Source organism: Tenrec ecaudatus, chromosome 13 (genome assembly GCF_050624435.1).
Source record: "Tenrec ecaudatus isolate mTenEca1 chromosome 13, mTenEca1.hap1, whole genome shotgun sequence".
NCBI lineage: Eukaryota > Metazoa > Chordata > Mammalia > Afrosoricida > Tenrecidae > Tenrec > Tenrec ecaudatus.
This window is the reverse complement of record NC_134542.1, coordinates 12671709-12686478: the sequence shown is the minus strand read 5'-3', so window position 1 is coordinate 12686478 and position 14770 is coordinate 12671709. Positions and strand designations below refer to the sequence as shown.

At 42.3% G+C, this 14770-nt stretch overlaps 1 protein-coding gene across 1 annotated transcript in view; it reads left to right on the top strand.

The window, feature by feature from the left end:
• The window catches only part of NYAP2 (neuronal tyrosine-phosphorylated phosphoinositide-3-kinase adaptor 2), a 292811-nt gene that overhangs the window by 227676 nt on the left and 50365 nt on the right, over positions 1-14770 (top strand). The window contains exon 5 of the mRNA XM_075528843.1: positions 10084-10187. Coding sequence (XP_075384958.1) covers positions 10084-10187 — 104 coding nt within the window. The remainder of the gene's footprint in view (positions 1-10083; positions 10188-14770) is intronic.

The following is a 14770-nucleotide window of genomic DNA, read 5'->3' as shown; positions in this document are numbered from 1 at the left end:
GTGTGTGTGTGTGTGATTCTTTAAAACAGTTAAAATTATATATACATATTAATTAAATACTTAATCTATATTAGGAATCAGTTACCAAGTTATGGAGGGAAAATGATATAAACGTAATGCTTGTCCTCAGTGAGCCAGAAGTTTAATAGAGTAAAAAATGAGACAAAGGGAATAAAGAAAGGAATGTATCAATAGAGTGGAGTGGTGCAATGAGGTAGTCTGGATTCTCTAGAGAAACATAACTAATGACACAGACACATGTGCATATACATGCGTGTGTATGCACAGTATATACGAGACAGAGATTTATATCAAGAAGACAACTCAGAAAGCCAGAGAAGTTGGAAAGTCCTGAATTAGTTCCAAGGACAGCAATTCAGGCTTGTGATGGGAGAGATGAATCAATCCAAGGTTGGTGGGTCAGATGGCAGATCAGTGATGGCTCCTGGGATCATCCAACAATATGGCAGACTAATGGCTCAAGCCCCCAAATGAAATGTGGATGAACCAGAGGCAGGATCCAGCCCCAACAGAAAGCCAGCAAGCTTTTCTAGGGTGACCTTATAGAGGAAGTAGGCCTCATTCCCAAGGAAACTTCTTTTGAATGGTATCAGGGCTATGACCTGCGTACAGGTGTTGTTTTCCACTTTAATCTTACAACTGCTCGACTTAATAATGCATTCCATTATGGCGTTCATCACACTATGTTCAGCCACGTGACATATTCGGTGGATTGCACAACAGGGCTGCTACCTGCAAGGCTCTCGATTGGAAACCGCCAGCTGCTCCACTGGAGAAAGATGCAGCTTTCTATCCCTGGGAAGGTTTACAATCAAAGAAACCCACAGCGGCAGTTCTACCCTGTCCTCTAGGGTTGTTACGAGTTGGAATTGCCTCAGTGGCAGTGAATTGAACTGCCAGACTAAGGAGTTCTTGTGGAGTCGTGGGCTACACAGTGAGATGCTAACCACAGGGTATCATTCCAAACCCATAGCATGCTCCATGGGAGAAAGACAGGCTGTCAGCACCTGTAAAAATTTAAAATTCTCAGAAACCCGAAGGGACAAGTTTACTATGTCTGCTATCATGGTTTGAAGTAAAAATCTACAGGATGATAGTGAATTTGGTTTGGGGTTGTTTGTTTGGTTAAGTGCCAAACCATTGGAATCTGGATCCAGGCACGTTGAAACAAAACTATCACATATGATTAGCTCTTTATGACTGAACTACTTTATGCTTTGAGTTTTCAGTTAATACCATATGTGTCAACCATTCACTGGAACATGAATGCAGAAGGCAAAAGAACAACTGCTGCATTTGGACCATGGTGTTGAAAGTACCGGGGACTTCCAGAAGAACAAGCAAATCCTCCTTTAAGAGCACAGGCAGGGTACTCCCGATGACTGTGAACAGAGAGGCAACTCTTTGGATAAGAACATCGTGCTTGGGAGAGAGTCAGTAAACAGAAGACAACCTTCAAAGCCCTGGATTGATACAGTGTCTGCAATAGTGGACTCGGATATTACAACGATGGTGATGGTGGTGCAGGACCAGGCAGTGTTTTTTTTTTCTGTTGTACATACAACCTTTATGAATCTGAACTAATTAGACAGCCCCTAACACCACCACCGTATGGTCTCACTAGTGGAAAGCATGCTGAAATCCAGGGGGAAATTATAGGAGGCAATATGGATTTTGAAAAATTATATGGGACACGTAAATTCCAAGTAAACTCATGGTAGGATTGGTGGAGGAAGGGCTATTTTTTCACATTCAGGCAGAAAGCTAGATTCCTTCCAGGTGGCAGCACAGTATTACAGCCAGGAGAGCAATTTCCTTCAGACCAGAGAGCCCGGGGATGGGGAACATGTGCCATGGAAAGGGCTAAAATCCTAGGGTGATTGAGAGCATAGCCCTTTACCCCAAACCCATCACCATTGAGTTGACTCTAATCAATTTCCAAGTCTGTATTCTTTACAGGGACAGATAGCTTCCTCTTTACCCTGCATGGCCCTTTAGAAGGAGCCTAAAGTCCTTCCCGGGGAAAGGAAGTCTCAGGAGGGTAAAGATAGTTACTGTGCTTGGCTACTAACCAAAAGTCTGAATGTGAGAGTCTGCCCAAGGTGTCTCAAAGAAAGATCTGGTAATCTCCTTCTTAAAATCCAGTCATTGAAAACCCTAAGAAGTCTCTGACACACTCGGGGTTGCCATGAGTCAGGGTTAACTCAAGGACAGCTCTAAGGCCGTTCAGTGGGGCAAGGCTACGGCTACTTAGGAGTCTGGCTACTTTTTTGTTTGAAAGCCAGATGAGAGAAAACATCAGATTTGCCTTTCAACTAGAAATGAACAGCTATTGAGAGTTTATTACATACCAGTCACTGCAATAAAGTCGTTCGATGTGTTTGTTATCTGATGTCATCCTTCAGCCCACCATATCACATTTGTTGTCCTGTTGTTCGGCGCTGTCAGGTCAGTTCCAGCTCATGGTGACCGGGTGCAGAACAGGACAAAGTGCTGCCTGGGCCTACATCCATCTCACAATTGTTAGGTCTGGGCTCATCATTGCAGACACTGTATCAGTTCTTCTCCTTGACTTCCCTTTCTCCCTGATCCTCTGCTTTATCAAGCATGACATCCTTTACAAGGGACTGATCTCTCCTGATAACATGTCCCAAAGTACACTCAACAAGTTCTCACTCTCCTCTCCTCTAGAGAGCATTCGGCTTGTACTTTTTCCAAGACAGATGTGTTTGTTATTTGGTAAATCCATGGTGCTTTCAATATACTTGGCCAACACCATAGTTCAACTGCATCGATTTCTCTTTATTCATTTATTTATGATTCTTTTAAGCATGTATTTATTATTCTTTATCCATAAGTTCTTTATTCTTCTTTATTCAATTTTCAACTTTCACGTGCATGTGAGGCTATTGTAAAATTTTCAAATATCGTGGGTTGGGTCAAGCATACCTTAGTACTCACAGTAACATACTTGCTTTTAAACACATTACAGATGTTTTATGAAGCAGATTTGCAAGCAATTTACATCATTTAATGCTTACTGATCCCATCAAGTAGGTACCTTTATTTCTCTAGTTTACCTCAGAACAAACTTAAGCTGAAGACAAGAAAACTGACCACAGAAATTCAACGAGTGAATGTGGTTAGCCTCCTGAAAAGTCTTCTCTCTTTCTCAGGAACATGAGCAAAAGTGTCAAAGTCACAAAGCAGGTGATTGTCTACCTTGGATCAAGGTTAGCTGAACCCATCATGAAGGTTAGGAAGACCGAGTGATTGACGGGAAAGACTTGTCCCCATGTCCACTGCCGATGTGTAATTGAGGTCAGCCCCTATAGAACCATGAACACTGTGATTACGAAGGATATTATTCTTCCAAGGAAAATCAAACGACTTCTTCCAGAAGTTTGAAAAAAAAAAAGGAAACAGATTCTACACAGATGATAATGACAACTGACCTTGATTCCTCTTAAATTTTATTTTTAAGTTGATTTTTGTGGTTTTAACATATATTACCAAAGTTTTATCAACAATTGTAGTAGATATTAGCATATGGAAAACTCTAGTTAACAAAAGGAAAGAAAAGCAAATAATAGAAAACTGAGTTATAGTTAGACCTTTCAGCATTGGTGTAATTAATCAGTCACCAAAAGCAGACAAGAGAAGAGAAGAACTAAGGAAGAGCCCTAATAAACTAGCTCATGACCCATCAAGAGTTTTTTAAAAGTGTTTCAACTACTCTAACACTTTGTTTATTCATGTTAAGGAGCCAGTGAATGCACCTTGGCTCTTACTTCTGATTAGACATAATGCGAGTTGTCTTAAGAGTTTGAATGGCTTCCTTCAAGTCTATACAGACAAGTACTAGCATTTCTTACCTAGTGGTTCTCAAGCCCATTTGGGTTTCCAAAGGGTTTTCAGTGTTTATTGTACTTTAATGTGGTACTGTCTTATGTTCCAATTTGTATATTTAACACACTCAACTAACAAATGAATTACAGTTTGGGGGATTCCAAACTTCTATAGAGCAAAATATGTTCAAGCTCTTCAGACCATAGACATCTTTCTTTGCTCAAACCCAATGGAGAAATCCAATTCATAAATAAAGTAGAAATTCATTTAAAAAATAAGCTTATTATATGTTAACATAAATACTACCTTTTTTCTTGAAAATATATCTATTTCCCAAAGCCAAATGGCCAGCAGAAAGGTGTTTTCCATTTTGTGGGATGGGGGGAGTTAAAACTCTAATATGTGGCTTAACATTTCCATTCCCAGTCTGAATTCTGACATTTTATGGAGAGTCTTGCAGGCACACAAGGAACTCAGTGATGTTCAGGTTGGTTATATTGTTTCAGTACTACAGTCAAAATGAACCGATGAATGTCTCAGAAGGACATGAAAACATTGCGATGAGGGAAAAAATGCCATTGCTACTAGGAACACAGACACACACACACACACACACACACACACACACACTAATACCCAAAGAAACAGTGACACATTAAGAAGAATGAATATTTAATTCATATTTAAATTTTCTTAATTCATTAGAGTTTGAAGTAATTCCTGGATGAGAATTGACTAACTCTGTAAGAATTCCTGAGTGTGCATGAATTACGGCTTAGAAGAACAGAGCCAATCAAACATTAACTGCATTCCTCCCAATCATGAACTCCCTAAAAAGATTCCAAGAAGATGCTTTCAAATTTTGCACGTGGAAAAACAAACCATGTGGGACATATGGGTATCTATGGATGTTTGCTATGATGTGTGAATGGAACTCTCAAACAAACTGGTGGGAACCCGTGAAGAACGGGAAATAGTCCTGGTGAATGGCCTATTATTACCAGGGATCCAGTTTCTACCAAGGGCCATGCACGTCGTAACAAAAAGTGCCCTCTTCAGAGATGGAAGAGGAGTGTGCTACAGGCACGTTGGAGGACAGCATAAAGCCTCGCTGCTTCCATGAGCCCCAGTCCTTGGTTAGAAACCTTTCGCAGCATGACTGACCTGGGAAATAAGGACTGATCTTTGGCAGCAGAGCAAAGTGGTGTGTATTGAAAAAACAAAAGGGAGGAGATATCTGTCTCTTCAAAATGTAACTGCTTTCATCTCTTGGCTCCTGCATGAAAAGTGTTTTCTGTGGTGAAAAGACACTCGTCTCTTGGTGCTGTGCAGATACGGGGATGGAGAACAGCATTTGTCTCTGCTTTCTGAAGGCAAAAGAAGCCCAGCTCTCCCAGCAATTGTCTCAGGAGCTTGGGAGATAGTCCTGTAGTCACCCTAGTGACATACATCAGGAGTGGAATAGAATCGGCTTTAATGGGACAATGAGAAATGATGATCTAAACAGAAAACAAAAGTAATACATGGCTGGACTCATTAAAAATAATAAAAAAGGACTAACCAATGGCTAACCCTATCCAATGGATATTTGATAATAAAAACGTTATGAAGATGATGAGTAATTGCTATGATAACATATGAGAAGTACATAATGATAATGGTTTCACTTCAAGGTGTTAGAATGACTGTTTATTTTCTCTTCTGTCTTTTTCTTCTTTGTTGTTCATTTTTAACTTGTCCCTTGCTTGTTTTTTTTCTTTTTTGATTTTCCTCTCTATCCTGATCTTTACTGAAGTTTTGTAAAAAATGCTATCTCTTACTTCTTTACTGATTATGATAGAGTTTTCAAAACAGGATATTGTTTTGCCCCCCCCCCCTTGGGTAAGAAACACAAATGCCTTCTCCTCCATCATTAGATCCTTGATAGAGCAAGTTTTTCTTGGGGAGGCATGTAAAATGTACATGCTACATTTTAGAGATCTTTCTTGGCAGGTAGCCACTATTGTTTGGGGTGTTCTCTACAAGTATTTGCTTGTTACAAACACACACACATGTACACACACACACACACAAGAAAAATAGACAAACGTAGTAACAAATGTGAGGATGACCTAGGATGAGACAGAGTTCCTTTCTGCAGTACATAGGGCATATTGCACATTAAAGCCAATTTGAAAGCATCTAACAACAACAACAAAAGCACAGGAAATTCTTAAAATAGCAACATTCAGGATGAAAACATATTGTTTCTACCCCGGCCACAATTACTGAGGTCTCAATACACAGTGCAGTTCAGCAGCTAAGTGAGCCCAGGCCATCAGACTACACTGCCACACTCAGAAAGAAGCTCCAGAAAGCGAGGTTACAAATCCGATCTTTTCTGGGATTCTCTAGGCTGTAGAAAATTCTTTAGGCTACAGAAATCCCAGTGAGCCCATGGGTTTGTTCCCCCAACCAGACCTCACATACAGTAAAGTAGATCCCACGTTATTCAAATGAAGGATCTTAAGAAAGTAAAAGGAGCTAAAATGAGTGAAATGAAGAAAAACTATTACAATGGAAATATGCCCCTAACACATAGCACCATTAAGAAGCAGTATTGCAGATGCATCTGCATGTGAGTGGTCCACAGGCATGTGTGATTCGCTGTGTGAGTGTTGGGCGTACCCAGTGAGTTTATGGCAAGAGGCCACAGCCTGTTGCGAAAGATGGAATCTAATCCTGAGGAGGTGTCCTGGGTTTTGAATAAGATTGCTGGTTGATATTTCAAATTGTAAGAGTCCGTGAGGGATGCAAACAGTTCAAAGTTTGATGACCAGCTAAAAGGCTGTCAGTTCAAGCCCACCCATAGATGCATCAGACAACACACCTGGGCTGTGCTTCAGAAAAGCACCCGCCAGAAAGCGCCATGGAGTGGTTCCAGTTTGCACAGGTGGACTCAGTGCGGATGGAGTCAACGCCATGGCAGCTAACAACAATATTTTAATTTGCCGCGTTGAATGAAAGCTTGCTGGGAGGTGCTCTCATCTATTCCAATTCTGAGTTGCCCCCGTGTTACAGAAGAGAACTGCCCCATGGTTGTTTCCTGCTGCAAATCTTCATGGGAGCGTCCCTGTAGGGTCATGATCTATGTATCAGGCTGCCAACTGAAGCTCATCAGCTTGAACCCAACAGCTACTTTGAGGAAGGGAGATGGGACTGTGGGCTCCCACATAGCTTCTCAGCCTTGAACACCCTAGGGAGTGGGGGAGACCTGTTCTGTGCTTGATGGTTGTGATGCGCTAGAATTGACTTGGTAGCAATGGGCAGTACTCTTGGGAGCAGGATCACCAAATCGTTCTCCTTCAGAGTGGCTGGGGTGTCCAAACCAACGCCCTTTGGGTTAGCATGCAAGCACCGTCAGTTTGTCCCATCAGAGCTCCTTCATGGGGAGTGGATTTATATTACAGTGCCTACGGAGCCTGGTGAACCGACACTGGATCTCCAGTCATCTTCAGCAGGGGTGAACCAGGGCATGTGATATTGGGAGTTGACTTGGCTCTTGGTAAAGCTCGGTCTGTGTATTAGAGATAGCAGGGTCTATATTTGAAAGAGGCAAATGAAGTCGGGTTCCCACTGGAAATGGAGCAGGGGAAATTAATCCGTAAGTACATTAGGTAAGGGGAAAAGTTTTCAATTTTGTCTCTCATTGGATAATCCCTTCAACCTAAACTTCAAAAGAACCTTTTAGTGAAGGAATATTATTTTCCATCCTCTCCAAGGGGGAGGAGGGATCAAAGTTTTCTCACTCCATGTGACTAAAATTGCTATTCCAGCAATGAAAAATAAGGAAATATGAATACCAGTTGGCCAAGCTTCTTATAGATGATTTACTTGTTATTTTATGTAATAAAATGTGGTTCCCTAAGGTATGCAAAGGTTTATGACTCCTGGGAAATTAGGTTAATTTACAAATGGCAGTGATATTTTATCTATGCCATTTCATGGTACACTTCTATTTAAACTCCCTCAGGGGGACTCCAGTAGCTTGAAAAAGAATAGATTGATAGGTAGTGAAAATACCTGCCTAGAACCGGGGGTGAGGTGGGTTTCAAACTCCCTACCTGAAATGGCCCCCAAAGTGTCACCGTCCTTTAACTGAAAATCGCCACCTTAGTAAATAGGACAGCCAGGCCAGGTCTTCCGCCAGATATAACAGACCCTACTTTGCTGCATGGTCATGAGTCACTTTTCAAAGTCACATGATGCATGATTCTTCAGTGAAAGAATAGGACAGACTTAGAGAATATCCACTATGTGGCTTCTCTCCGCATCAGTGCACAAAATGACAGCAGCGGGTAGCGCCGATGCGTACAGGGCCGGGGGCTCAGAACAGAGACAGGGAGAGGCAAGGTTGCAAAGTGCATTGCACTAGAAGTACTTGCTGCGATACTGGTTTGGTTGGGTCAAGTTGAATCCAAAGTCATAAGGATCTCATGTTACAACATAGACATTCCCCAAAGGGTTTCTGAGACTTTCTTCTATAGAGATACTGGGTGGGTTTGAAGCTTCACCCTTCCCTTACAAGGGACCCTTCCATGCTGAAACAACCCACTGTCAGTGAGTCTCTTCTCACTCACAAAACACACCTGCATTACATTGACTTCTTAGTTAGCATTTCTGAAGCCTCTCTTTCTCCCAGGGAGCAGCTGGTGGGTTTGAACCACCATCCTTGTGGTTAGCAGTCCAGCATTTTTCGGATGACAGCACCTGGGTTCTTGATAGTGACCCTACAATACAGAGTAGACAGGCTTCTTGGGTTCCTGAGACTGTAAATCTTTATGAAAGCAGACTCATCTTATGCACAGGTGCTGGGTGGTGGATTGGAACCTCAACCTTGCATGTAGCCACACAATACGTAGCCCTCCACTCCAACAAGGTGCCTTCATGCTGGGGAGAATCTCTCACTGCCATTGAGCCAATGCTGACTCGCAGTGTCCCGATAGGTCGGGGCAGAACTAACCCTGTGAGTTTCTGAAAGTCCCATCGTTCTCCTACCGAGGGGCTGGGATTAGACATCATGTAAGTGTAGCTTCATGATGCTCAAAACAGACACTTAACAACTAATATAAAATTTGGGGACGAGATCTAAATTTTTTTTCTCTATTTAAGACCCCTCCTTCTTTTATCAAATATATCTGAAATTCAATGACTTCTTTCCCAATGAATTCTATACTTATTAGAGGAAAGGATTTCTCTTAATCTCCAGATTGCCAATTCCAGAGATTCCTATCAATGGGAAAGGCAGCTCAACTGGGCTTCTTAAACTGAAAATGAGTAGGGGTGGGGGGAGGGAGGATGTATATTAAATTTGAACAATGTGGTTCTGAAAGTTTAAAAAAAAACATCTTGGACGATAGGGATAAAATTGCATGCACCTAGGGAAATTGGAGAGATGAGCTACACTGAAAGCATGGTGGATCGTAGTCAGTGCAAATAAAATGACTCAACTTTAGAATTGAGAGAATGATTAAAAAACGAAGGAAGGACAATTAGGGAGGTGAAGAGTGAGGGAGAGAGGGTAGAAGAACAAAAAATGGAAGAGGGAAACGAAGAGGGAGCGGGGGATGGAGGGAGGGAGGGAGGCGGGGAGGGAGGGTTGGCAATGGAAGAAAGGAAGGGCAAGAGCAAAAAAAAAGAAACAGGCAAAAACAATAGGAAAATAGAAAATTCAGGAAAAGTGAGTTTTAGGAGAGAAGTTTCCTGTGGCTCAAAACTGAAATGAATCACCCCAAATCATCATGCCTCTCACTCGTTTTCTTTTGGTAGACTCTCCCTCCTAGAGGTGGTGAACTCTGCACGGGAGTAAGAGTTCTCCTTCCCCGTCTGTCTGTCTGTCTGTCTGTCCTCCATTTCCCAGGAGCTTCTCTGCGTCAACTCTTCTAATCACTGGTAATTAACTGATGCCAGAAACATTGAGTGTATCGACACAAACAATGGATAACTACTAGCCAAAAGGCTGTGGGTTTGAACCAGCTCATCAGCACTCGGAAAGAAAGACAGGGTGATGACAAGCAAGAACATTCTATGGGAGGCACAGTGGGGTGGGGGATGGGGAGCATTGCCTGAACAGCATCAGGTGTTTGCTTTGAGCAAAACACAAAGGGACTCTAGATGCTCTTCCCTGCCAGCAGAGGTTAGAGTCTAACGCTTTGTCTTTCTCCCTGTGCGCAGAGTCTAAAGTAAGCTGCAAGTTAGGCCGGTCTGCATCCACATCAGGCGTGCGTCCTCCATCACTTACTCCTCTCAGGCAAGCCAGCGACCTGCAACAGAGCCAGGTACCATCATCGTTAGCCAATCGTGATTGACTGCCTGTGATGCAGCCTGCCAAACGCTCCCCACCTCTGTCTGTCCTGTGTCACTGTAGACAACGTTTGCGTCTGCTTTCCCTCTTTCTGTGTGGTGCCTGTGGGTGGGCAGTGGGAGGGAGGCCTGCTGTCTGTGTTGTCATTCAGAAGGGAAAGTCGATCTTGCCTGTGGTGGGTGAAATGTTCTTTTCTGTTTGTGACCAAACTGTTTGTGTCTCTGGTTTCCATCATTCTGTAATATAAATGTAGTAAACTTGTACTCTCTGTATTGGCTTAGTGGTTATTTTTTTGAAGCTCTTTCTCTCTTCCATGTTTTGTGTACTTTTATACTGTCTCTGAAAATTTATCAACCTCTGATAAATTTATCTGCTTTGTCTTATGTAGATTTCTTTCTCAATGTTTTATCTGCGATGTTTGCCCAGATGTTGTCAATGAATTTGTACATAGTCCTTAGCTCTGATCCAAATCTACTGTAATCTCTGTGGCAATTTTACTTTCAGTTTTAATTAACTTGGAGCATGATTGTAAGACACTGTGAATGTTGACGTCCTTCTGACTATTCATATACCAATCCCTTGGGATTTAAGGTGGCAGCTAGCCTCTCTTGTTTCGTAGGCCATAGAGACAAATTGACCCACCAGATAATATAGGCTACTTACCCCAAATTGTAGATTATTAAGGTGACCTGGAATAAATGATGTCATTTCTCTCTGATCCAAACATTATCAGGAATGTTTTCCAAAAGAAAATGGAAGTGTCTTTGCATGGTAAACGAGGTCTCTATGATCACCTGGAGAAAAGAAACAAGAAATAAAGATGCAGAATATAATGTCATTTATCATGTCATTATAATGTCATTTAGTCCTTTACAGTACAACCCATTGGGTGCCTGGTTGTGGATGGAGAGTCTCATAAGGGGGAAATTTTCAGTACACATAGGATCTCCAGTGGTAACTCACCCAATAGGAACTCAGTACATTGATTCCATCTCAAAAGCTGAATTTTTGTCATCGGTAAGTTCTGAGTATTACATAGGGTGATTCTGGAGCGGTTTCTCTCTGCTCCCCATTTCCTCTCCATCCATGAAACACTTGTGATGTAGTAAAGGATACAATTCAGACTGATTCCTCCATGGGACGTACCCATTACTGATTAGCAGATTACATATCCTTTGGTTATTTAGAACATCAGGCTATTTTGAAAACATTAATGAGACAGCCTCATTAACACCGTTTTCCCTAATGGGAGATAGTGCACTTCTTTGTGGTAGTTTGTTGTGACTTCAGTGTGCCCTGGGTTTGATTAACGAACGTGTAAGGTTTCTGAAAGCAAGAGATAAGAGGTTGCTCAGAAGAGCACCTCAAGTGTTACTGAGAATTTCTTGTGCTTTTATTTAAAATGGTCAATGATTTTATAGCCAGCTCTAGCTTACTGGGACACTCTCCGGATATAAAAGAAGAAGAGAGAATAAATCAATGAGTTAATAAATATATAATAACACAATTAACCTCATGAAGATCTACTGCTACCTGAGTTGATTAAAGCTAATTTTAAAAACACTAAATTTACCAATATCTAAACTTTAAACAGACATTTGAATACAAAATGGAGAGACTTTCAGCACCTTGGTAGAGAATTGCCTTCACCTAATCAATTTTCCAAGTACACGATCAGTGTTCTTAGATTTTCCACAGTCTCTCAGAAGGGTTTTCTGTTCTTTCTTGTTCCTCCAATTATCATTATCGCTGCTTCAGCTTAAGCCCCTTCAATTTCCAATGACATCAGCTGCCCATGTGGTGCCCCTTCAGGAACATGCTACAGTCTGTGCCTTTATGTTATGGAATCATTGCTCGCCTGACGGATGCTATGAACTCTTCAAATCACAGCCACACTGGAGGCCTCCCCACACCACAGGCATGCTGCCGGGTTCCTGGCCCACAGGCTGACGTCCTAGCCCACAAGCCATAGTGGGGATGGTAGTCAGAGCTACAGACTAGAAGGGTGGTCTGTGAATGTCTCTTCTGTGGAATCTGACCCATTGTCCATTTAATGGTTCCTGTATTCTAGAGGTCAAGTGAAATGTGAAAACCATAGCTTACGAGAATCTTCTGCATTTTCCCATTTAGCATTCAACTAGTCAGTGAATTGAATGCTCCTGAAGATTCTCTTCTCATCTAATTTCCATCTCCTCATCATAGACTTGACTGAGATTTCCTCTTTAGTTATAACTAGGGAGGCACTGCCCTGTGCTCAGTAGCCCAAGGTGATGGTGGCAGACATTTGGACACATTGAATCTAAGAATGAATATGCCAGCTAGGCAGGCTGTGGAACCAGTCATACCCAACAAACTCAAAACAACAAGCAAGCATCTTGGCTTTTAAATACCAGGATCGCCAATGATTATCCAATCCCAGAATTCTCCATAGGCCTTTTATACATTTCTAAAGAGCCCCTGGTGGTTGTTTCAATGGTGAAGCACTCAACTGTTGAACAAGAAGTCAGGGATGGTTTGAACCCACAGGCACCTCCATGGGAATAAAGACCTGGATATCTGGTCCTATAGAACTCACATAGTACAGATGTGGCTTGTTTTGGTGTGGCTAAGGGGCTGTGGCTTAGGTGTTAGGCTAACAATCTCAAAGTCAACTTCAAAATCACCAGCTTTTCCACAGGAGGAAAATAAAGGAGGCTGACTGTGCCCATAAAGACTACAGTCTTGGGAACCCTATATCAGATGAAAATCTGTTTGCCAGATTCCATTAGTTTTGTTTGAAGGTGTTTGTGTAGCAGAATTGTCTTCCACATCGGAGAGCAGGGTTTGAACTTGGCCAATGCACCTGGTACATAGCTTCCCATCTTCCATCAGTGAAGGCCTGCATGCTTCTGTGATAATGAACAGTGTTCGGTGGAGCTGCAGACTAAGACAGATTCAAAAGAAAGAGCTGACAGCCTATTCCCAAAAATCTTTCAACAAAAACCCATTGGTTTAGAAAGATCCAATTCCTATCTGATCCTGGGAGGGATATGGGACTGGGCTACATTGTTTCATTGTGCACGAGGTCACCAGGAGCTGGGGCTACTCAAGGTCAGCTAACTACAATTGAATGCTCTAGTTCAGTGTAGATGTAGGCACATGTATTCATGAGGTTTCATCTGATCACTTGGATACATTTTCAAGTGCTTGGCCAGCTAAGAGTGACGTTTTGCTGGTGGAAGAGAGAAAGCAAAGCATTTGAAGAGGAGGGGGAGATTTGTGACTGGGGACCCTGCCTTGAAATGATGGAGGGGTTGCCATGGGTAGCTCTCCTGCTCCTGTGTGGAGCAAGTGCTTTTCGTAGACCTTGTGTGAGTCTGTGAGGCCAGAGGAGAAAAGTCTGCACCCCATGTGGGTCTTTACAAAGTGGACTTGATTGAACACTTATAGTAACATCGAATGGGAGAGCATAGAGCCAAACAACGAAACCTTCACTGATAACTTTCCTCCACCGCAGAGCTTCCCGCAGGATGCACAAAGTCAGTGACCGAGCAGCCCTGCCTTTTGCTTCAGTCTGCCGACAAGTTAGCCCTGACATTACAGTCCCCCACATACACATGCCCACCAGAGGGACTCAGAAAGCCCCTTCCAGTCTGCCACATGATGCAAGCCTCTTATTGGGCGGGGATTGTTTGTCTGTGCTAACGTTCTATTGTAAAATAAAGTGTTCTGCTCACAATGACGATATTACAAATACATGATGGTTGTTATCATAATGATGCTTCCCAAAGAGAATACAACTGGCCAGGTGAAATGCTGAATAAATGCTTACTGCAGACAGCCGTGCCAGTGGTACCTTGATTTAGTACCACGCTTCATGAAGACAGTGGCATTGAAAGACTACACGTGGATTTAAAGCAAAACAAAAAACCATGATCTGATGTGCTTGCTATCATCCTTTCTAGGGGTGTCTAAAAATTTAAAAAGGCTTTAATTTCTTATGGGACGTACTTTCAGCCTCCATGAATGTTATATTTGAAAACGGATAAAAAATATACGATGATCTTCAAATAGCTATTGGAGTGAGGAGTCTGTGAAAAGATATGTTGGGTGATTTGATGTCCATACAAAGAACTCAAATGGCGGAATTCAGTTGCATTTACAACCAACGACTGCATAGGCCGAGTCATTTTGACACGCTATTATTAAGCTTTTGTGTTTGCTAACTTTGGATATATTTCAACTTGAAGCCTCATCTGGGGTCACCTCTTAAAGCTCGGGAGTCTTTGTGATGAGTCTCTTAGTAACTCTATTATTGAATAGAATGAATGAAAGCCACAGTCACCTCTTGCTCCCTCCCCAACCTAATCCTCATCCCACACACAATAGTCCAGCCTTTTTCCCGTTGGAGTAGCCCACAGACTGTAATTAACAAGAGAAAATCCTCTTGGAAGTTGTGATCTGACTCAAGTGGAATCTGAGACTTGTCTTAAGCCTGATACTTGTGCCTGCCCCACTCCTTAGAGGTCAGTGTCTGATGGATGGGCCCACCAGGGTGTACTACTTATGGGTATATTC